General features: G+C 42.7%; 1 protein-coding gene across 4 annotated transcripts in view; it reads left to right on the forward strand.

The window, feature by feature from the left end:
* The window catches only part of adamts17 (ADAM metallopeptidase with thrombospondin type 1 motif, 17), a 74,298-nt gene that overhangs the window by 1,555 nt on the left and 47,437 nt on the right, over positions 1 to 25,306 (forward strand). For all 4 annotated transcript variants that reach the window (XM_042008668.1, XM_042008748.1, XM_042008817.1 and 1 more), the window contains exons 2-8: positions 9,698 to 10,041; positions 10,825 to 10,996; positions 14,804 to 14,967; positions 15,052 to 15,135; positions 15,424 to 15,581; positions 15,798 to 15,841; positions 23,591 to 23,696. In XM_042008668.1, the coding sequence (XP_041864602.1) occupies positions 9,698 to 10,041; positions 10,825 to 10,996; positions 14,804 to 14,967; positions 15,052 to 15,135; positions 15,424 to 15,581; positions 15,798 to 15,841; positions 23,591 to 23,696 (1,072 nt within the window). The remainder of the gene's footprint in view (positions 1 to 9,697; positions 10,042 to 10,824; positions 10,997 to 14,803; positions 14,968 to 15,051; positions 15,136 to 15,423; positions 15,582 to 15,797; positions 15,842 to 23,590; positions 23,697 to 25,306) is intronic.

Raw genomic sequence — 25,306 nt, forward strand, 5'->3', positions numbered from 1 at the left:
GCACAACACAGGAGGCTGAAGGCGTTCCCTCGATCATGTTGCCTACTGTGCTACTAGGTGACTTGGGTGAAATAAACATGGTAATTAACTCTGCACATATGATCCTTATGATCTTATGCATTGCAAAGAAAACTATCCTTGTGAACTGGAAAACCTGCCTTCTCAAAGAACCAGTTAGCTAAATTTCACTCCCTTTGGTCCCCTGTGATTAGGGCCATCACTTACTGTAGGTAGGTGGAGGATTGTGACCTTGTCGCTTTGGGGGTTGGATATTGGACGGGGCTACCCTCTGGCTGCGGATCCCTGGTGGTTTCCCATGGTGGGGATCTGAACTGCTCTGCTGTTGGGGCGGCTCTGTGCACGGCCCTTTGGGGGTGGGGTCGGCCTTGTGGCTGTGGGCGTGGCCACTGGTGAGGCCTGGGTCGGTGGGTGTTGGCCCTTGGCCAGTTGGCAAGACTGTACTGGGGTGGGCTGGGTTGGGATTGTGGGCTCTAGTGGCTGGGGGTGGAGGGGTCAGATGTTGCTGGGGGTTCTGGGCCTGCCCGGGTGGGCTGCCATGGGGTGGGCTGGTGCATGCCAGCTCATGATGGCAGCTCATTGGCTGCGGTTTTGTGTGTCCTGGTCATGGGGGACGGCTGCTCCTGGCCTATCCTGCCATAGGGGGCCTCCTGGGGAACAGGAGTGCTTACTGCCGCCAGGGCTCATCCTCTTTGTTTGCTTCCCTCTAGTCCTACACCCCCTTTCCCTTCTCATTCCCCGCTCTCTCTCACACACGTAGGGTCTTAGGAGGCGTGCACGTCGTGCTGGGTGGAGCAGAGGGGCCATCTAAGTGGTCTCCTTGGCTGCATCGAGAGCCCGAAAAATGGCGGCACACTTCCAGGTTACTCTAGACGTTCAATAGTTACAAACATCAGATCAGACTGCGTTCTTCGCCAATGCATTGCATTCATTTTCAGAGGGAAGTCTTATAAGTCACGAAAACGCATGTACATTCTGTCTGACGTCCTGCAGTAAAATAATTATATCTGTTCAATGTGGTGTTTTTGTTTGAATGTATTTGGCCTTATAGACATTGTCTTTTTACTCCATGGCCTCCCAGCTTTTTTGTTTAGTTCGAATAAGTGTGATCACGGTCTTATATTATTTATTTCAGTGTACTGATCAAGTGCATTGTTATTCGTATATTCATAGAATTTTATGTTCAGTATGACTTACATTAGTGGAAACGTATTAAAAAAATCAATAAAAAGGTATTGTTCTGTCACTTCTGTAGACATAATGTGCCTCACACAGTTTCTTATTGTTGCTTATTCGTGCAGCTATATTAAAATCCTTACTGCCGACCGTTACAAGCCACCTCTTCCCTACGTTCTGGATCCCTCGGTAAATCCATACATTGGGAAGCTCCTCTCAGACCGGATGGAGCATCCAAATGCTGAACAGTTCACCATGATTGACTGTTTTCTTGTCTGTAAAATGTTATATATAACCAGTACATATAATAGAAAATCACAGAGTAGTTTACCTGTTAGGTAATTATCCAGAGCCTACTGGCTTTTCTCCATTAAATTTTATTTAAACTGTTTAAATATTTATTAAAACTGCCTTGTCCCCTTTTGCTTTTCATGTTCCATCAATAACTGACTAATAATCACCTAAATCTGATTCCTAATTAACTTATTTCACCGATTCATGTTCACTTATTTGGTAACACTCATTGATATTAGCTCATGTTACAGTTGTTCTACATTAAGTTCTGTAGCTAATTTAGCCATTACTGTTAGGCCTGTCACGATAAGCAATAGGTCAATTAATTACACGGTAAGAAAAAATGAGCGCGATGAGTTTGCCGGCTGCGATACTTTACGTTTATATTTATTTATTTTTTCCTCTTTCTATCTCACTTTACCATAGACTGTGTATGACAACAGGTTTCACTATGGAGCATCCCGACTGAACGCTCTTGTTTCTTGCAGGATTATCTCTCATGTCATACTGGACAGCAGCATGTTGCAGCACAAGACCGTGGTGAAGCACTTGACTGTCCGAACCGGTACGCCGCATTTGTTTACAGGGCTGCTCACTCTCACGCATCAGCCGTGAGACTCGCGCATTTCAGTGGCTTCTCACGCTCTCACGCTAAACCTCCAATTTCTCACGCTACAATACACATCAAGAGCAATTCCTGCTAATCGAGAGGTTCGGGATGATTCTCAGTGGGTCGCATTACTTTTGGGCCGGTGTCCCAGCGCATGTGGAAAAGCACAGCAGTCTGACACGCAGCAACAGCAAGGATGCACAGATTTTTTTTCTAGTTTTTTTAATACAATGGTCTTAACTAGCAGTTTTACCGGTTTACCCTGTCTGAGTTCCATGTTTAATATTTTTTTATTTTGTGTTTTGAAGGGCAGTTTTGTTTACAGAACAGATGCTTTTTCTATCATACTTATTGTTTTTGCTTGTGTTTGGTTTTCATTTGTTGTTAATGAGACTGAGAGTCCGTTCTATTTATTGTTTTTGTTTTGTTATTTAACATTTCTTCCAGTTCCAGTGTAAAATGTTCTTTAGAAATAAAAGTTTATTGATCTTTGAAAGGGTGTACTTGCATTATTATGGCATTGTCATTATATTAGTTGAAAATGGTCTCAAAATGACAACATTATCACTTTGTGCTGTGTTATCGTTTATTGCAATAATGTCAGAAAAAATTTATCACACAGCAAAATTTGTTGTCCCGACAGGCCTAATTACTGTCATTTTTTAAAAAATTCTTTTTTCAGGAGCAGCAGGCAGGAACACTGACCTCCATCAGTTTGTCATTTTTCCTTCTCCAAGGTTTATTTTTATCATTTCATTATACAAACTGAAACTGATTTATTTACTATATTGCCTTGCCCTGTTGTCTTATATCATTAAAAAGTTTGTCTTATATCATTAAAAGGTTTCCCTTGTTTTCTTGTCCTGTCGGTGCCAGTCCCACCAGCAGGTCAAGTAAATTTTTAGTTAAACCAAGTTCTTACTCAGTGAGACTTTTCCTTTTACATTCAAAGTAAAGCAGCTTTATTTGTACAGCACAATTCAACAACATGGTGATTCAAAGGACTTGACAAAGACATTAAAAACATAAGAATATGTGAAGCATAATTTAAAATAAAAACAAGACAAAAAGGGAAGGACATAAACTAAGCATGATCAAGTTAAAAAAAATCCAGCTTAAGAGAGACGATGCAGATTTGGACTTTTAAATACAAACTATTGAAATGCTGCTGAGAGACAGAGTCCTGTCTGAAGGGGATCTTCGGTGTTGTCTGCATTGTGTCTTTGACTTCAAGTCCATACTGCTGAGATAGGGCTGCTCAATTATGGGAAAAATGATAATCGCGATTATTTTGATTAAAATTGAGATCTCGATTATTTAACACAATTATAGATAAGAGGGGGGGGTGACATTTGAAGTGTTTACTGTGGTAATGCCGACCAGTTTCTTTCCACCAGGTCCCCATAGATGTTGTTTGTCTCAGACCAGCAGCTATGTTCCACCTGGTGTGATCTGGAAAAAAATAGTCTGGAGACATTTCGTTTTCACGTTGAAATCCGCTTCAATAAAATGTAGCGCGACATTTCTATGCGGCTCTGGTGCGGCTTTACCACAGGTCCTAGCAGTGGCGAAACATCGGACTGTCGCCACGTCTTTTACACCACCCTCACTACACTCATCATACAGGGAAGAAAGAGACAGTCCACTAACATGGTGTTGAGATGGCAGTGATGCCGTTTGTCCAAAGTGTTGATGAGTTTCTTAAATCCCGGATTGTTCACTGTGTTAATTTAGAAAAAAGTTCTGTTTGTTTATAACGTTTGTCGCTCTGTGACTCTGGGAGCTGGTGGATTATTTAGTTGCGACTCACAAAAATTTAAAATTTTTCTATTTTTTTGTGTTGCGTTGCAAGCCAACGTGTGCACGTCTGTGTGCACGAACGCAACATTTTACACGCCTGTCGCTTGGCTGGAGGAGGCAGCGATTTTCGCTTCCTCGCACAAGTTTACATAGAAAATGATGGAGAAGGAGCGACGCCGCCTCCCGTGTGTCCAGGTGTCTGCAACTCGTTCTGAATAAAACTAAAGCGGTCGGAGCTGTGGGAGGAGTCTGCAGCAAAGCGCTGCAATGACAGCTGTGCTCGATTTGAAAACAGCACAAATCCAAGGACAAAAAATAATCGGACCATTTCATTTTTATGATCGTTCAAAACCCAGATCGTAATTGCGATTAAAATTCGATTAATTGCCCAGCCCTATGCTGAGACATTACATGCTGCCTCACGGCTGGCTTTAATAGATGAAAGTAAGCCGTAACGAGGTAATCATTTAACCTTACAAAGTGAATTGTAAGGACGGTTAGCAGTAAGAAATATAGAGGCTAATGAGAACCATCATGTCTAATCTTTAATAAATGCTAGCTTGTTGGTTGAGATGAATATTTCCCTCCAAAAATGTATGAAATTATTGTGCTGGTTACACTTATTTATTGTCAAACGTGACTTGATCATCACTTAAATCAACATTAACATAATAATGCATTCAGTGACAAATGTGTATGTGCAGCAATAATATGTTTATTTAGTTTTCACCCTCAGTAATCTGATCGCTGCTGTTTGTTCCGTAGTAGAGTCTAGCAGCGCGGGGTTTGTTTGGAACTATTGGAGGCTCCGTGACCCATGTGACCACTCTTACAACAAAGTCAACGGATGTTGCAACTCTGAGGCATCTCAGAGGCAGCTCGCCTCTCAGTTTTAATTACACTTAGACATCAAAACACAAGAACACACCAAAAAACAAATTTTGGGCGTGCCATGCAGTGCATGGTGGGCGGGGCTGCTCAGGGGTTCTCACTATCCTATGGTCTGCCGGGGATGTCTCCCACAGGGCATTGTGGGAGGGTTTAGTGTGATGTGGATGTGTGAAAGGGGGGTGTTTGTGGGTACAGCGTGGGGGAGGCTGTGAGTGAGGGGTTATGGGTGGATAGATGGAGGGTGGGGGGTGTAGAAGGATGGGGGGAGTGGTAGATGGTGCCCTGAGATTATCAGCCAAACACAGTTGATAGTTAACTACAAACATTATCAACAAACTTTCTAGACCACAGAATAATTTAACAACTGTCACTATAACTAGAAGCATTTTTGTTTTAGTTTAAAGCTATTATTATTATTTATTTGTGTTCATCATAATAATTCTTACCGGTAATGCGGCCATGGTGTGTTTGGAAACAATCGCTTCTCCAGCTGATCAAGGCAGGGTGCATGCATGCGTTTTGGAGGCGTGACTTTGGAAGGAGCTGTGAGGAAAGGGGGTGGGATTTTCTCTGTGTGTAGGTTCAAAATCTGGCTCTCTCTAGTTCTGGGAAACATTGTACTACAATGATTATTACTTAGTCTTGTGTAGAGTTAAAGTGACTTTTACCTTTAGCAGACACTTGCACACCCCATCATTTAGGTCTGTACTGTTGCTCATTCTTACGGCTGTCACCTGTGCAACTGATTAATACAACTTCTATGCAAATCTCCATGTCTCATCACCTGGCTGGGATTGTCTCCACTCCACCACACCATCCTCACCTGCTTCCTGGTTTGCTGCCCTCTGGACTAATTGCTTCTGCTCATGTTTTCCTCCAAAGACATAAGGGAATGTCATCCCTTCAGCCAGTGGAAGCTGTGTTCTTGGTTTGACATCTTGCCCTCTTGTAGAGACTCTGGGTTTTTGTAAGTTGTGGATATTGAACTGCAGTGGAGGTAGTTTTGAGGCTTTAAGGCTTATTGTTTATGTTTGTGTTTATTGGGGACCTGGGCTAGTCAAACTTGTAAACCGTTCATCTTGGTTCTTTGTGTAAATATTGTTTTGTTAGCAGTGCTGTTTCTGGTAGTGTTTTGTTTTGTAGTAAGTGCAGTCAGTTAGGTTTTTGTTTCTGCGATTTAAACCTTAGGTAGCCTGGTTGTTTTCCATTTTTTTAGTCTGTTCTGTTTTATTAGTTTCGTTAATTTAAGCAGGACCTGCTTCTGCTATTTTACCTTCCACCTGGCATAAAACAATAAATTCTCTGTTACTCCATTTGACATCTGGGCATCCCAAAAACAGCCCTACTTGAAATAAGCTAAATATTCTTATTTACTATCAAATTTTCTTGTTTTGAGCAAAATAAAATCTGCCAATGGGGTAAGACAAATTTGGTTGGCTAGAATTGTTGAAACTAGCAAATGAATCTATTTTCTTTTTAGACAAAAAAAATAAGAAAAAATGTCCAGAAACAAGGTTAATTTACTTTCTTGAAAATCAAAATCCAAAGATATCTTTAGTTACTTCCTCCTTCCCTAGCCGAGCTGGGTTGTAACACTCATAAACTGACACACAGAACCTCTGCTGAAAACAGAGCATATTACAGGTTCACAAACATGTTTAGTACCAACACAAAAGGTTTTATCCTCAAAATCTGCTTAATAATAATGTTAGTGGTTAGCTACGTTGCTAGAACTACAGCACAACTCACCTTGTCAAGATGTCAGTTCCAGCTGTAATTTCAGCAACTTCTTAGAACATTTAAAAAGAGCTAGCTTAAATTAACTTTGGTAACATGTTGGATTAAAAACACTCCCAAGACATCACATCCAATTATAGATGAGGAATTGAAGAACATTGAACTCACCTCGACTCACGGCTTGGGCTCTGGAACCACTGTCCTTGAGAGGGGCTGGACCCTCTTCCATTCTGGAGTTGCTCCCGGTGAGAGGCGCCGAGCAGGTGTGGGCATGCTCATTGCTCCCTGACTTGGCACCTGTACATTGGGGTTTACCCCGGTGGACGAAAGGGTAGCCTCCCTCCACCTTCAGGTGGGGGGGAACGGGTCCTGACTGTTATTTGTGGTTATGCACCAAACAGCAGTTCAGAGTACCCACCCATTTTGGAGTCCTTGGAGAGGGTGTTGGAGAGCACTCTTTTCTCTCAGGCCTGGCAGACCGAAGCGTGTTGTGAGGGTCTACTGGGAACGTCTGACAGAGTCCCCAGTCAGAAAGATTTTCAACTCCCATCTCTGGCAGAGCTTCAACCATGTCCTGGTTGAGGTGGGGGACACTGAGTCCGAATGGGCTGTGTTCTGTGCCTCTATTCTCGAGACGGCCAGCTGCAGCTGTGGCCCTAAGGTCGTCGGTGCCTGTCGTGGCGGTAACCCCCGAACTTGTTGGTGGACACCAGGCAGAAAGGGATGCCGTTGAGCTGAAGAAGAAGTCCTATGGGGCCTTTTTGGCCTGTGGGACTCCAGGGGCAGCTGATGGGTATCGATGGGCTAAGCGGAGCTCGGCTTTGGCCGTCGCCAAAGGCAAAAACTCGGGCATGGGAGGAGTTTGGAGAGGCCATGGAGAATGACTTCCGGACGGCTTCGAAGAGATTCTGGTCCACCATCCGGTGGCTCAGGAGAGGAAAACAGTGCTCTGTCAACACTGTGTACAGTGGGGATGGGGGGCTGCTGACCTCGACTTGGGACGTTGTGAGGCGGTGGAGGGAATACTACGAAGACCTTCTCAATCCCACCTACACGTCTTCCGATGAGGAAGCAGAGTCTGGGGTAGCTGGTGCTGGCTCTCCCATCTCTGGGGCTAAGGTCGCTGAGGTGGTTAAAAAGCTCCTCGGTGGTATGGCCCCGGGGGTGGAGGAGATCCGCCCAGAGTTCCTTAAGGCTCTGGATGCTGTAGGGCTGTCTTGGCTGACATGCCTCTGCAGCATCGCGTGGACATCGGGGACAGTTCCCCAGGACTGGCAGATTGGGGTGTGTTGTAGAAAAATTACCAAGAGTCAGGAATGAGTGAAAGTATATAAGGTTTATTACAGGAGAAGTATAAAATACAGGCAATACTAAGGATGGAGCGGGAGATCGACAGGCGGATCAGTGTGGCAGATGCTGCATCAGTCTGTCGTGGTGAAGAAGGAGCTGAGCCAAAAGGCCGAGCTCTCAATTTACCGGTCGATCTACTTTTCTACCCTCACCTATGGCCACGAGCTGTGGGTAGTGGCCGAAAGAACAAGATCGTGAATACAAGCGGCCGAAATGAGTTTTCTCTGCAGGGTGGCCGGGCTCTCCCTTAGTGATAGGGTGTGAAGCTCGGTGATCTGGGAGAGGCTCAGAGTAGAGTGGCTGCTCCTCCGCATCAAGAGGAGCCAGATGAGGTGGCTCAGGCATCTGGTAAGGATGCCTCCTGGATGCCTCCCTGGGGAGGTGTTCCGGGCATGTCCCACTGGAAAGAGGCCACGTGGAAGACCCAGGACACGCTGGACGGACTACATCTCTCCGCTAGCCTGGGAATGCCTCGGGATCCCTCCGGATGAGCTGGTGAATGTGACCGGGGAGAGGGCAGTCTGGGTTTCCCTACTAAGGCAGCTACCCCCGCGACCCGACTGCGGATAAGCCGCAGAAAATGGATGGATGGATAGCTTAATAGCTGTGTACAGATTTGGACTCATTCCGAATCTGGCAGATCATCCCCACATTCTTATAGTCTGTGAAACGAATCATTTTTGAATCACTTAAGTTAACGGAGTTGGATAAAGCTATCATAGATGGTGGATGGGTTGGTATTGTTGCAGAGAAGTGCAGTGGAGGTAGACTGGATGAAACATAGAGAATGATGCTCTAAACTGACTGGGAAAAATCACCAGTATAGAGCTTGGAGATGCTGCTGGTAAAGGAGCACAGCATACAGTCAGTTGTCCTCGTCCTCAGTGCCGGTACTGGACAATGTAAAATCACTAAGTAGTTGATAATATCTATGTTCCTGTATATTTCTCTTTACAAGTGAAGGGAAACTTCCATTATGACAGAATAAAGATTGGCTAGGAAATGTGATACTGCTCAAGAAGAGTGAGTGTTTGTCGGCAGCAGAGCTGTGGTGGTCAGTGGAGGACAGGTAAGGGAGGGTTTGGGGAAGGTTATCCCAAGGTTACAATCGTAATCCTCAGGAGACGTTGGAATGTTCAGGGAATGTTCCGTCAACTTTTGCTGAGGGTTGCATCACTAACCTTCCAGGAACTTAGGAGACATTCCGCGAACGTTGGGATGTTACTGTAAACTTTCTTAAGTTTTCTTGGGGGGGAAAAAAACTTCATGCATTTGAGCTCTGATGATTTACACCTGATCAACCAAACTAAACCACATTTAACATAATTTCCCTACATATGTTATGTCTTAATAAAATCCCACCACCTAAATGTAAACTGATCAGTTTCGTCCGTTCATGTCAACTGAAGATGTTAACATACATCAATGAGTGCTGGCTGCAAACCGCACACGCATTTACACATGACATGAATTATTTTTATATTATTAAACAGAAAGATATTTTAAAAGTCATTTTCAAAATAATGACAGTAAACACTAAATACATTCAGATTAGAGTCATTTTAAATGAATATTGAAGCATTGTCACACAGGGAGCAGCTTCAATCTGTCCTCCTGATGTCTCTTTTTGTTGTCCTCAGCTGGAAATATAATACAACGTCATCAGTTTCCTCTGGTTGCAGAGTTTTAATTCTTCACCCGATGATTAATTTAGACACTCAGCAGATGCCGCATGCAAACAGTAACCAGCTAGTCAACAGCAGATGTTTTTTGTATAAAAATGTCAGCTGAATGACTGATTGACACTGTCTCTGTCCACAGTTCTGGCTGAGATGGAGACTGAGGAGGTGGTTCCCATGCTGCTTACCAGGGAGGAGCTGGATCTGTCCAATGATACAATCCACAGCTATGGTCAATGGATGGGTAAAACCAGAAGAGGATATTCTGAAAACATTGTTGTTTCACTGCCAGCTTTTGGAAGAAACCTGTATTTAAACCTAACATGGGACGTCACAGTCCTGTCCAGAGACTTTGTAGTGGAGGAGAGGCTCAGAGACCAAAGAGTGGTGGTCAAACACTTATCCAGCAACCAGCTTTGCTTTTACTCTGGTTTCATCATCAACCAGACGGACTCTCTGGTATCTCTGAGCACCTGTGGTGGTTTGGTAAATCAACCTTCTTCTTTCCTTGATTTTTTGAGAATGTGGTATTAACTGTTGTGTCAATGAATTGTTTTGAATGAAAGAATTATTATAGAATGACTCATATTTACTCCTCGTGAGAAAGGTGGACATTCTTCAGAGCTCAGGAAATGAGGTTTGATCAGGATCATTTGTGATGTTCTGAAACTACAGTTGATCAATAAGTGATCAGAGTTCTGCTGAGACTGCTGATCATATAACTAAACTATTGAGTTGAATGAAAAATGAAAAGAATGATCCCTTTCATCACCACAGAACAGTCGACCGTTAAAACCAACTCCACCTGCTGATGCATTTCTTCCCAGTAGTGAAATATGATGTAAACTGTTTCGCAGCGTATGGATCTTTGTTTAGATTACATGTTGAATGAAACAGAAATCCTTTTATTTCTGTGTGTGGATGCTTTTTGGGTCCAGATGTTTGATAAATCTGCCATATGTCACCAAAAGGAAGTGATACCGAAAACATAATCTCATAAATTCAGAAAAACTGGATGGAATTTTTTTTAATGTTAAAATAGCTTATTTCAGAAATACTGAGTTTTTTCTGTTTTGTAAAAAATGACAACAAAATCTGGTCCAAAGACATTTCAGAAATTAATAAATATCCTTTGGAATATTTTTAGATTCTTCTCTGTTCAGAGCCCTTTACTGTACTTTCTGCTGTTTAGATCAAATTCACTTACTTTTTATAACCTGCCCAGCTACAGAATCATCCTTCTTTCTTCTTCTACTCCTCTGTGAACAGACCGGCCTCATTCAGATTGGAGAGGACATCCTGATCATCCAACCAGTGGGCGAACACCACCAATCGCATTCCTTCTCTGGACTCAAACACCAGCTGGTGCGACACCAGTGCTCCACCAAGACCAGTGCTGGTCAACATGCTGACCAGTCTGTTTACTGTGGGACAGTCAAAGGTAAGCTGCTGTCACAGCGTTGCTTTCAGCTCGACCAAGTGTAGAAATGTGTAGCAAGCAGGTAGATGAGAAATCTAAATCAGTTTTACTAACTTGTGGAAGAAAAAGTCAAATCAAAAAGTCCAACAACAGAAATAAATATTCCAAAACATAAATACCCATATTTTAACAGAAGCTGAACAAAAAAAACAAGACTGGAGGGCAGAACAAACATAAAGTCACTTCAGGATGTGATTAAGAACAATGAAACACAAAGAAATAAAAATAGTTGTAGAGACCAGGGGCCTCATTTAGAAAGCTGGCGTAGGTACAAAAACTGCTGTACGCCAAGTATAGTCAACTTCTGGGATTTATAAAAAACAAACTTAGTGGGAGAATGTTCCTACCTCCACGCAAACTCTGACCATGGCGTACACATAAAATCTGGGAAAACGGGAAACTGCGATACAGAATAAAATCAAGGAAATGATGAGGTGGAGAGTTCACTGCCAACATTTACCACAAGAAGTGGATTTCCTTTATTTTTTTCATTCATTCTTACACAATCCTTTTGTAATTGTTGTCACAATTTCCGTCAAGACAGTCTCCATTTCCCGCAACTCCTTGTCAACATCGTTAATAGTGGTGATGGTGTCCCTCTGCACCTGCAGGACTTCCTCTGAGGACACGGCTGCTGTGGTGCTGGGTGGAGTCTCTGGCCTCACCCTCTCCAACCACAGCTGCAGCACCGCCCACCCAAGTGGAACACCCAGGAACTAGAAAGAAATATTATTTAACACCAAATAAACTGCTACCAATCTCAAATGTAATTGTACATATTTATTTTATACATTAAAACAAAAGACTACATTACCAGCATCATTACTGTCATTTAACAGACTCTCCATAAAAAGTTACTGTGGGCTGTAGCGTCGTACCTAAGGCCCCAACTGGAAGGTGTTACTGTTCATCACTGTGGGATTTGAACTTTGATCTCCCGCATGATAGACGGATATTAAATCGACTGAGATATCCAGTCGCACATTCCGATATCTGTGGCATGTCTCCTTTTCTGACACTGTGATGACAGATTCTGCCACCTGCTGCCTTTCTGACACCAGTAATGCCCATGCCGTGCCCACCAGTTTATCATGTTTACGTTTGTCAACGTGGTCCATCAGGATCTCTGTCTCACACCCCGAAATATTCCACTTATTCCCTCTTTGTCCCTCTTGAGCCATCATGCAAATGATGTGATGAATATGTATTACAGGCGTCCACCTGACCATTTATAGCCACCATGAGGGCGTGGGAAGGCGTTCCCTCCCGTGTGCCCGCTTTAGAGTTTATTCTGATTTATAAACGGAAACAGGTGTAGGACGTGCGTGTGCATGCTTTGATACATCTGAAAGTTTCCCTTTTGCGCCGCAGACGCCACCTGTCATTTGCTTTGCTACTCACAGTTTGATAAATGGGGCCCTGGAAACAAGGAGCAGGGCTTACTGGGAAGAGAAACTGCAGACCTCAGGTGATAAAAGATCTAACAGGACAAAAAATGCAAGAAGACTCTGACATCAACACTGGATGGGAAAAGTATTGGGATTGTCTTCAAGGAAAGGATCTGGGATCGACTGGACATTCCTTAAATAAAACAGAAAACCATAATAATCTTGTCATTCTCTATGTACTGGATCTTATGTGTGTGCATGGATGCATTCATGCAAGCAGACACACTTGAGGGTAAATTTGTGTGTCCTACACTAACTGGTTTTCTCAGATACATACATGTAATTTACATATTATTGTTAATAAACAGAGGAGGGAAATCTCAGCAACCTTAAAATAAACTGCTGAATGAAAAACAGGTAACTTACACATTACAGAGTGAACATGTAATAACGACTTATACCATGGTCTGGGGAAAATACTCGATTCTGATTGGCTGTAGGGTGTCCATTAAAAAGTGATAATGGACACCTATGAAAGAAGTTTCGTTCAAATAGACTTATTGTTGTAAATTATTGCGCTGACTAAACGGTAGTTAGTAACATGGCAACAGAAACTCGGACGCCAGGCTGCAGACACACCAGATCATGTCTGTGACGGTGCATTGCTGTGAAAGCAGCTTGCAGGCTTATTGGGCTCCGTCAGTCCAGGAGAGACGAGAATGGAGCAACATTTTGTTTGTCCCGCAATGTCCCAACCAGCAGTGGTCAGAGTCCACAAACGTTAAACTCCATCCTTCAAACGCCACTATAGACATGGCAGTATCTTTATGAAATGTCACGATCAACGGCAATGTTGGATTTAATTTTAAAAAGGTTGTCGCCTGTCTTTCTGTCTTGATTACCTTACTCGCTTGATACAGAGTGAATGGTGGATAACGTTATAAAAACGATTTAGGATAGACTTACTTGCTTGATACACATTTAATGATCAGAGTGAGTAAAAACTATTTAGGAAACTACCTGTGGACTTTGACTGTTTGAAACAAAATGTTGCATCATCCTCTGGACACACATAAGCTGTAAGAGCTTCACCCACCCTCTCAAATTATATTTTGTGTTCCGTAACATTAAGCAATCATCTCCCTTCTCTTCACTGATCAGGTCTAATACAACAGCGACAGCCGACCAAGCTGCAGGTTCTGTGTTAGAGCCGGTTACCTTGGCAACGCGTCACAACGAGAAATATTAAATTGTCCACTAAGCCACTCCTTGTGAAAAACTTGTGATTTTAATGGTAAAAAACAACATTAACGCATTAATAATTTATTTAATATTTATTTCTTTCATAGTGACCATGGTATAAGCGGGACAATGCCCTTCGAGGTGTCCATTGTCATAAATTAATGGACGACGCGGAGGCGTGAACCGACCTCCTCCTCGTCCTCGGCGTTGCCTCCTCCTCCTCGTCGGGCATTTTCCCTTACTTAATCATTTCAACATGCACAGATTAACAGACCCTTCAAACCCAGCCAAATCATCACTAGAAACTATATCCATTTACAGCTGATTTAGTTCTTATGTTATCAGACACTTACCATCATCCTACCTGACATGTTTCTTCATCAGAGGTGTGACTGGATGCTGTGTGATGTGTAGAAGTCAGCTGATGTTCACTGAGGCGGCACCGACCCACCGATACGGCTTGATGCCGACAGGTCGATGCCGCCCCCTGCTGATGGCTTGCCGCTGGAGGATGTTGCTGCAGGTGTGGGAAAGCAGGAACGCCCCCTCGTCCCGGTTCATGGCTGTGTGGGTTGGCTTTCTGATTTCCAGGTGATTTGTACGTCAACTTGGGCGGCGTCGGCCTGTCGTTCTGATGAGTCGGATTGACAGGTCGACACTGCCTCAATGAACATCAGCTGATTTGTACATGTCACACAGCATCCACTCACACCTCTGATGAAGAAACATGTCAGGTAGGATAAAACTTAAGTGTCTGATAAGAACTAAATCAGCTGTAGAAAATTATAGACACTATTAACTTTATTGGATTATTTTCATTTATTAAGATGTTTACTTGTTTCCAGCACGCGGTGTCTACACAGGCAGATCACCTCTTTATTGTCTGTTTTTATTTTCCTGTTGTAATTTTATCTGAAACAGGTCTCTATTGTAAAGGAGACACTGGGTCTCAGTGGGATCACCTGTATACATAAAGGTAAAATAAATAAAAAAAGCTAGCTACTAAAACTCCCCAACACCCTATCTCTAAGACTTAATCCTGCCATCCGCCACAGGAACTGGATCTCGACCACTTGTAACCACCATCTCATTGTGGTTTGTCACTTTGTTCTAAAGTTGGTCTGGTGTTTTGTGTTAGGTGTCAAAGCGAAGAGATCAGCTGAGAAGGGTCGCAGGAGGAGGGACACCATCTACCTACATGACACCTACACGGTGGAGACAGTGGTGGTGGCGGACTTTGACATGGTCCAGTACCACGGAGCCGAAGTAGCACAAAGGTTTCTGCTGACTGTGATGAACATGGTGGGAGTTACTTCTCAGGGTGGAAACACTAGTTTTACTAACGAAAAAGATCTAAAACCTCTTTGTTTGTTGTGCCTCCTGCAGGTTGACAACATGTTTCAGCACCAGAGTCTGGGAGTCCGGATCAACATACGGGTCACCAAACTGGTGCTGCTTCATGTCCGCCCCGTAAGCTGCTTCCGACTCCCCTCAGTGTAGAAACTTCATCCATGAAATCTATATCTATAATCTATAAACTAAGATTGTAAATAATTTCTGTTCCAACCTCATTTATTTACCATCATAGGAATCTGTTTTGGTTTCATGTAAAAAACTGTCAATGGGTCAGAAAGTTCTCGATGCAGACATGATTTTAGTATCTGTTTTCCCTCTTTCTGTTCTGGTCTCTGTTTTTGAATGTATAATGTGAATTATATTATATTGTAATTGTAATTTAGTTTATATGGACCTTGTCAGGAGACTTTAAAGGTGGGTTTTCATGGAGAAAAGTCTCTGGAGAGCTTCTGTCACTGGCAGCATCAGGAGTTCGGGATTCCTCGGTATCTTGGTACTAACCACATCACAGGTGGAAGAGATGACATCCCATCTGTGGACACGGCTGTGCTGGTCACCAGGTATGACACTGGCATGGCTCCAGATAAATCAGCATTCATCTCAGCTCTTTGGTTTCATCTTCACCTTGGAGATAAATTTAAATCCCATCACAAAGTTCAAGCCTTTATGATTCTCAGTCTCAGATGGATGAATATTATTTTTAACACTGTTCACACAACAGAATTTAACATTTAACCTTTGTTTGTTTGTTTTTTATATGTCTATTTCTGTTCCAGGACAGATTTCTGTGTTCATAAAGACGAACCCTGTGATACTGTTGGTAAGTTCCATGGCAGCTTTTATCCCTTCAGATCTGTTTTCATCTGCTAAGGTCTGGTTTTTAGCTGCAGTGCGAATTAATTCATGAGCCATCAGGTTTAAGATAGCTCTCAGAATTTGTGTTCACAAGTTAACATCCCTGGAAATTCGTCTGCATGAATACAAATTCGTAAATTCTCGTCTGTGTAAAATCACACATAAAATGTTTGTTGTGTATTTAGTCTGTGAGAACAAGATTTAAAAGTTATAACTTCAAAAATTACAATCACAAAATGTCATTTATGATCAGTTTCTTCATTATGAATTTCCAAACCACAGCTGTGAAGAAACATGTAACACAGGGTCACAGGGTCACAGACATTGTCCATGGAGAAAAAGATAAATCGATTCCACAAACATCCGAACTCTGTTTAATTAAATGGCACCAAGTGGCTGCTCCAGGGAAGAAGATGATGCTGAAATACAGGATGTGTTGTAGATCTTGGTTTATTTTTAACACTGCTAAAACACACACCACATGAACAGCATCCTCATTTTGTCGGGTGCCCGAAGCCAGCTGCTTCTCTGAGATTTTGAACCAACTGGTCTTTTCAGTGTCTCAATCCATTACATTAAATTTAATGATAGCACAGTGATTATCCCAGCTGCATCAGCACCCTCTTCCCATATTTTTTCCCCATTTAAAAACACTTATTTATCTGGAAAAGCTTATACATGAGTAAAACAGACCCCTTTAATCATTCACATTAACATAGTGACATGGAGTTAAGAATATGTCCTTTATTAAACATGGAGTTAAAGATGAGACACGGAGACCTGTGACAGCCGTGGAGTAATGAAGTCCTTTCAACCAACACTTCCCCTCAGATGCATTACACACTTTCAACCAGCAGATGGCGATCAAAGTGGCGAGTCAAATTCACAGCAGACATGTGAAAGTGATTCATTGCGTCACAAAACTTCAGTTTTACCATCCCTATGCTTTAAATAAAATACCTTGTTCACACGTGAACTCAACACTGAATGAAGTTGCCTGACTTCAGTGTCAAAGATACATGTAGCAATGCTAATCTTTATCTATAGAGCAGCTTTGTTAGCAGTCACATGTTGTCAGACCTCTACAATTGGTGTGTGGAATTCTCACAAAATTTCACAAGATCATACCCATACACTAAGTACTCATACGACTCATAAAGTTCTGCTAATTAAACAAGTTCACCAAAACAGAACGGCTTGTCATCCACCAAATTATTTTCTTCATTTTATTTTTTTAGGCCGTCTATGAGCAGTACAGTGTATTGCTGCCACTCACTGTTAAAGGGTTTGTACACCCTAAAATTTGTTTTTTAACTGTAAACAACAAAATTTCTAGAAGATAGACAAACTTTCTTCTAAGGGATGTAGATATTTGTGGAAAATCATGTAAAGTAAAAGAAAAAAAAGTCTCTGGTTTCCAACCTAATGACAAGAAAGATAGAATTAAAAAATATTTTAGTCACATATTTAGAGGCATCGTGGAAGGTCCAGAAAACCACTTGCGGCTCCAGAGTCGCAGGTTTGAGACCCCTGATGTAGTGTTTGTAAACCAAAATTTACTGCATTTTCTTTATGTAGCCATAGGCCTTATTTTAAAGGAAAGAGACATTTTGCGCATAACAATGTGATTAATTGCACAAAAAGTCACAAATAAAGCAATGCTGTCGGGGGCTTTATGGCCCTGCTAGGGTTACCCGTGGCAAACAGGTCTTTAGGGGAGGGACCAGACAAAGCGCGGCTCAATAGACCCCTATGAAGAGTAAAAATGATAGATCCAGGTTTCCCTTGCCCGGACGTGGGTCACCAGGGCCCCCTTCTGGAGCCAGGTCTGGAGGTGGGGCATGAAGATGAGCACTAGGTAGCCGGGCCTTTGCCCATGGGGCCCGGTCGGGCTCAGCTCGAAAGGGTGAGTTGTACCCCCCTGCCTGTGGGCTCACCACCTGTAGGAGAGGCCTTAGTTTGGGTTTGGGTGCAGTGTGAGCTGAGTGGCGGCCGAAGGGGGGGACCCTGGCGGTCTGATCCTCAGCTGCAGAAGCTAGCTCTAGGGATGTAGAACGTCACCTCCCTGGTGGGGAAGGAACCTGAGCTGGTGCATGAGGTTGAGCGGTTCCAACTAGATATAGTTTGACTCACCTAAATGTATGGCTTGGGCTCTGGAACCCCTGCCCTCGAGAAGGGCTGGACCCTCTTCCAGGTGTAGGCATACTCATTGCTCCCCAACTTGGCACCTGTACGTTGACGTTTACCCCGATGGACAAGAGGGTAGCCTCCCTCCGTCTTTGGGTGCGGGGATGGTCCTGACTGTTGTTTGTGCTTATGCACCGAACAGTTCAGCGTACCCACCTTTTTTTGAGTCATTTCATTTCCACTTTAAGTTTAAAAATTTCATCAAGGGCAAAAATTATTTTAAGAAAGCCACAATATAAAAGATAACCTCCCAAAAAAACACATTTTTTACCAGGAACATACTTGATCTCAAACTGTATGGTGCAAGCTTGGAGAACAGGCATTGAGTTTTCATTTAGTCAGGATGTATTTGAGGGGATTGTTGTCAGTCCAAACAGTAAACTCGTGGCCTTAATCCATTGACTGAACTTATCACATACAGCCCACTAAGGGCTAAAAACTCCTGAAAAAAGCCTGTGCAGGATATTTGGACTTGGAGTAAGAGACTTGCTCGCAAAGGCCACAGGTCTTGCCTTCTCATAATTGGCAGAAACTTCTGACAGGACAGCACCTAGGCCATCCATAGAAACATCTGTGGAGAGAATCTAGGATCTTTCATAGGCCAGCACCACACAGTCAAGGTGCACAGCCTTCACTTTCTCAAATGCACTCTCACAGGCTGGAGTCCAATCCTGAAGTGTCCACACTCGGTAGGTTCCAGCTTTCTCACCTGCATGGCCCTAACTCTTCTCTTCTGGCCTGTGGTGAGAGCAGGCTTAGCAATGGAATAAAGTGCTGGTAAAATAGTACCATACCAAGGAAGGATCTCATTTTATGATGAGAAGGGGTGCAACCAATTAGCATTCATGAGGTCAGGCTTTTGAAAGCTGGAATAGTCTTTCACCTTGTCCTGGTCAACATAAACACCACCAGTCTCAATCATGTGACCTAAGAACTTCACAGACCTAAATTTTTTCTGCGCAAGCTTCAGGTTATTGGCTCTGAGATGATAATTTTTCCCAAGAAAAAGAAACCAGGAAGGAGGGGCTATAACTTAAAGAGAAACATACATTGATTTTAAGAGATCCCTTCAGGTATATGAACATTTATACACAGATTTTGTTTAATAATAAACCAGTGTTCAAGTTATCTAGGTTACATGGGTATAGAAACCACACCAACCAACGAACATGTACGAACGTGAACTTGTTAGCTGATGTAGATTCACTAGTTTCAGACTTTTGGACCTTCCAGAGCTTTTGAGTAAATATCGCTGCAATTGGATGGATTTGTGCTTTTGAGGGGTGCAAAATTAACACCGGACTTTATTCTTTACCTACTGATCGTCATGTAGAATAAATGATTCAGAGTAAGATGGTGCCAGTGTGGCTGGCATGTCCTCTCTCTTGCAGTCTTTCTTTGAGGAATATTGTGATATTATATTATATAACAATATGATATTATATGATATTGATATTATAAGAACTGTGGAAGTTTTGACCGCTTCGGGATGATGCAGATTAGAATCACTTCCTCCAGCACTTGAACCAGATGTGCCGGCTTACTCGCTTGGAGGAGCTGTGATGCTACATTCTTGCAGGATGAAAGGGACTTGCAGCAGCCAGCTCGTAAAGATCAAACCTGGTTAGCATTCCATCCTAAACTGCTGCAGCTTCCACACCGATCTCCCCAGGAGTATGTCCCACACTTTCAGCGTCTGGACTGGTACCTGTTGTCAGCCCGTATGGGGAGCACCGTGTCCTGCAGTGTCATCCACCCGCCACCCGTCAAGATGGTGGAGCAAACCGCAGGACCTTGCAACTGCTGCATCGAACAGCTGATGCGAATGCTGCATCCATTCAGCCAACCAGGTGCACTCTGGTCAATGCAAGGCCTGTTTTAAACAAAACCTTTATTCTCCAGGATTTCTTCATTTCACATACACTGGATATCCTCTTTATGACTGAAACCTGGTTAAGTGTCGTTGAGTCCGTTGTTTTTACTGTATTACCTCCTGACTGGAACTCAGTCAGACCATTGGGTGGGGTTTAGGAATTTTAGTGGTTTTTAAGGACAGTTTACATTGTAAACTTATTAATTCACCTGGTGTTAAATAGTTTGAGCTCTACCTGTTTAAACTGGGTTGATTAGATCCTGTGGTTGGTGCTGTTGTGTACCAGCTGCCCAAGTATAACAGAAATTTCTTAAATGACCTGTTGGACTTCTTAGGGGTAGTAAAAATAGACTATGACAAGATTTTACGTGTTGGCGATTTTAGTATACATGTTTGTTGTCCCTGCCAGCCTCTGGTGAAGGATTTTTTGCACATGGTTGACTCCTTTAATTTTACTGTTTGTTATGGGACCCACAAATGAGCGTGGGCACACACTGGATTTCGGTTTACCCGATTCTACTTTGCACATACATGATGCAGTGTTTTCTGATCATATGCCGGTTGTATTCAATTTTTTTTTCCTTTTCTTCTTCTCATAGTTTTAAAAAAGCCGCTCCCATGCGCCACATCCGTATATTGAAATCTTCGACTGCAGCTCATTTTACCACTATGTTTAGCAAGAACATCCATTTTCTTGATGCCGGTTCTAATGCCAACACTTGCACAGAGGATTTGACATCCTCCTTTTTATCTGCCTGCACCAGCACTTTGGAGTTTGTTGCTCCACTAAAACCAATCCGGTCCTGGTCCAGACCCAGGCCGGGGCTCGATGACATCACCCTGGCTGCCAGGCAAGAATGTCGGAGGGCTGAAAAAAAAATACAAGCTACATGTTTCCCATCAGATGTTAAAGAAAACCTGGTGTAAATATAAAAAAAATTGTGAAGCAGAAAAAAGCAGATATTTTTTTATTTAATTTCTAGTAATCATAATGAACCCAGAGTCCATTTCAACACCGTAGATCTGGTTTTAAACCCCACCCAATTCACTAGCTTGGAGGTTTCTAGTAAGGTCTGTGAAAATTTTCTCTATTATTTTTTAGACAAGGATTCTACCATGAGAGACAATATATCACCCCCCTTTTCTGACCCTTTCACCTGTAGCCCCTGCTCAGCTACACTGAAGTATTTTAACTGTGTCAATACCACTGAAGTGGTCTTAAAACTGAAGCCCTCATCCTCTCCTATTGATGTTGTCCCATCGCATCTCTTTAAAGAGGTCTGGAAGACTAATGGCCCTTCTTTTCAAAATGTAATAAACAGCAATCTTTCTTCAGGTACTGCCCTGTACTGTTAATAAATCCTTAATTAAAAAAAAAAAAGCAAATATGGATTCCAATCTCAGAGCTTCCTTTTATGTCCAAAATTTTAGGGAAAGTTTTCTTCCTCCAAATACAGACATTTCTAAACGCACAGATTATTCTTTTAAAATTTCAGACTAGTTTTAAATAATTTCAGAGCACAGAGTCTGAACTTGTAAGAGTTTTTCATGACCACTGATCCTGGTGATTCTGCCATCCTTGTGCTTCTAGACCTCACTGCTGCTTTTGACACGGTCGACCACACAATTCTCATGTCCCGTCTGGAGCACAGTGTGGGTGTTAGGAGTACTGCCCTCTAGTGATTTAGATCCGATCTCTCTGACAGGATGTTTTCTTGGAGATTGGAGGATGACTCCTCTTCTACAGTATCACTGTCCTGTGGGTTCCTCAAAGCTCAATCTTGGACCAAGTTTTGACACTGAAATGAAGACAAAACGAAAGTCATTTTGTTTGGTCCTAACAGGTCTCATGATCTCTCTGCTTTTGACCTGGGTCCCTTACAAACATTTCTAAAACCTGTTATTACTAACCTTGGTGTGAAAATGGACAGGTTTTTTAAACTTGACTGGCAGATTAATAGTGTATTAAAATCCAGCTTTTATCAGTTACAGCTTTTATTGAAGATTAAAAGAGTTCTGTCTTTTAAACATCTTAAATGGGTGATTCATGCCGTTATTACATCTTGAGTGGACAACTGTAATACTTTGTATTCTGGGCTCAATTTAACCTCCCTGGCTCGTCTACAGTTGGTCCAAAATGCTGCTGTTCGGCTTTTAACTAGCACATAGAAGCATGAACATATCAGCTCCAACCTGGCTTCACTGCGCTGGCTGGCTGTCAATTTTAGAATTCATTTTAAGATTTCACTATTTGTTTTTAAATCATTAAATGGTTTGGCACCACCTTACACATCAGACCTACTTAAACTATACTCTCCATTAACGGAATGGAGGTCTGCACATCAGTTCTACCTGGCTGCCCCAAAATCCAAAATCAAGAGCTTTTTCAGTGCTGGCCCCACCCAGATCGAACTGTCCCCCACTTTGGAAACTTTTAAATCCTGTCTTAAAACACATTTTTACCCCTTGGCTTTTAACACAGCGTGAGAATCGTCGTGAGAGTCGCACAGCTTGCCAGACCCTGCTCGAGCTGTTGACACATACCAGTGCAACAGTGCTAATGGCTCAGACTGATCCGGTTCAGGACCACCTTGTTCTTCCATCACTGTGTTGTGTAGCTGAGGAGATTCTTGAGGGTAAAAGTCTTCCACCTCTGTGAATCAGTATCTTGCTAGTGGCCACTGAGTTGCTGTCTGTCATTCAGTATTTTCTCCCTGGGTATTTACAACCCGCTCACTCTCCGTCCCCTAACCCCCCCAGACCTCACACCCCAACTCTTGCAGTTTCTGGCAGTTTTTCAAAATTTAGCTTTGGTTGATGAGTCTGGGCTGTGAAAGGTGTGACAGGAATTTCTTTGTCCTTCAGAGACAGCTGAAGCGGGTGATGTCCTCCATAGAAGACAGGAGCAGCTCATGGATTTCTGAGCTGTCTTTAGCCCTGTTTCTACCAAATGTTGCGATACAGGCCGATTTCCACTGGCAAAAACTGGGAAGGGTACCAGAATATCCGACCCAAACCACCCTACTTTTTTGGGGCCCCTCCTTTGGGGTCCCAGTCTTACCAGTCTGACCCAAAAGGGTGGAGCTTGACACACGGAAATCCATTGTTTGGTCAAACGAATTGTCCCTTTTTTGTGTTTAAATATATGATGTTTTTTTTATTGTTTAAAGCCACAAATCAAGAAGAAAGAACACAAGCTGCTGTATGTCCACCATTGTCTTTAATTCAAGGAAGGTGTCACGCCGCTATGATGTTACGCTATTACGTAGTTGACACATCTGTCGCTGTCTGGCCAATATGCCGCCTACCGGGTAAGGAAGTGGTTGCCATGGAAACACAGCAACGATCAGGATTTACCACACCAAACCATTCCGTACTGACCCTAAGTACAGATACAGTCCAGTCCAATTATTATCCAATTATAGCAAATCTATATTCTACATCAATTGAATTTACAACTGTTCATATAAACTAATTGATAAAAATAATGACAGAGCTAAGGAAACCAATGGATTGGACCAAAGCTTCTCTGATTAAATCTTCGGTCTTGAGCTGCATGAGGAGACAGTGGAGAGGAAACCCTCCAACAGAACCAGAACCAGGAAGGAAAATTATCCATAAAACTTGGTGACGTGTTTCCTTACTATGTTCCAGGTATCGCCTATCTGGGTGGTGTCTGCAGCGCCAAGAGGAAGTGTGTGTTAGTGGAGGACAACGGCCTCAATCTGGCCTTCACCATCGCTCATGAGCTGGGACACAAGTAGGTTCTGATGATGTTCAAATCAAATGAAAAGACATGTTGTTCTGAGGTTTGAAAACCATGCAGGAAGTAAAAATGTTGTTTATAGGTCAGTCTTTGTTTTTATTTTGTTCTTGTTTCATAGCATGACAACATTAGAGGGATCCATAGGTCTTTTCTTTTAGAGCAGATTGAACTGGACCTGTGTCAAATTTAATCTATTCTTGACTAGATGTTCCTGTACGGGGAGCAGGATGAGATCCTACTTTACAGAGGATCAAATCATATTTTACTTATAAAGCACTTTTCATACAAGAAGTAGCGCTTCCTATTTTCACTCCAGCCTCTAGCTTCTGTCTCTTTAACTGTGTATTAATAGGGAAATAAACATCTGGCTTGACGTTGCTGTGAGGAAACGATATCGTGGGGATCTGTTCACACCAGGAGCCAGCGGTGTGAGCCGATCTCCAAGATGTTTGCAGACTCAAAGACTCAATTCAGGGTCTACACACTTCGGAGTGCACAAGACTATCTAGGCTACTGAGTGGCCTTTGTAGTCTGTGCTGAAGCTGTTTACCATTTATGAAGTGAGACATCCGACCCAGCCGACAAGAATTTCCCATAGCAGCAATGTAGGACATTGACAGAAAACCAAATGCTAATATTAATCATGTTATTATTAACAATGTTAAATTATTCTTTAAATTAATTATAATAAATAATGATACAATAATAAATTTATAGGATAAATGTATTATTAGGGCTGTCAAATGATTAAAAATTTTAATCAGATTAATCAGTTTTTATAATCCTGAAATTTGCGCACATGTTTTTACTTTACCGTTTTTACTGTATTCTATCAACAGAACGAGCCAATGCTTACAAATATTTACTATTAACTGACCTTGGATAAACGTCAGATGTCCAAGGGTCAGTAAATGCAGCATGTAATATACTTCTATATGTTGTTCTAAATCATCTCTACCATGGGCTCATGGGAGGGGGGTGGGCATGTCATCCTTTTGAGCTGAGCTCTTTTGGCCCCATGGGTCCATGGTTTGTCGTCGTCATAGGGGTCTATTGAGCCGCGCTTCGTCTAGTCCATCCCCTAGACACCTGTTTGCCATGGGTGACCCTACCAGATCGTCAGGATGCGCAAACTCCTCCACCACGGTTAGGTGGTGGCTCAGGGAGGATGGGTCTCTCACAATCAAATATTTGTTCACACTGCACTGACAGCCCAATTGACAACTACTTCCATGCCTTGTGGTCCTGCACACCTGTCCTCAGGTTCTGGCTTCAGGTATGTGAAGTCAACATGGTTTAAATGTAATATTCCTGCAAACCCCGCACTGTCTACTAGGTGACTTGGGTGAAATTAACATGGTAATTAACTCTGCACACACGATCCTCACGGTCTTCTGCATCACAATGAAAACTATTCCTATGAACTGGAAAATCAAAAATAATCTGGGCATTCAGCGGTCTAGGAATCTCTTACTAGACCACATCAGTAGTGAGACAATGTCACAGTTATCTGAATTTTATTCCCTCTGGTCCCCTGTGATTAGCGCCATCACTTAGTGTAGGTGGAGGATTCTGACCTTGTCGCTTTGGGGGTTGGATATTGG

Source organism: Melanotaenia boesemani, chromosome 1 (genome assembly GCF_017639745.1).
Source record: "Melanotaenia boesemani isolate fMelBoe1 chromosome 1, fMelBoe1.pri, whole genome shotgun sequence".
Classification (NCBI taxonomy): domain Eukaryota; kingdom Metazoa; phylum Chordata; class Actinopteri; order Atheriniformes; family Melanotaeniidae; genus Melanotaenia; species Melanotaenia boesemani.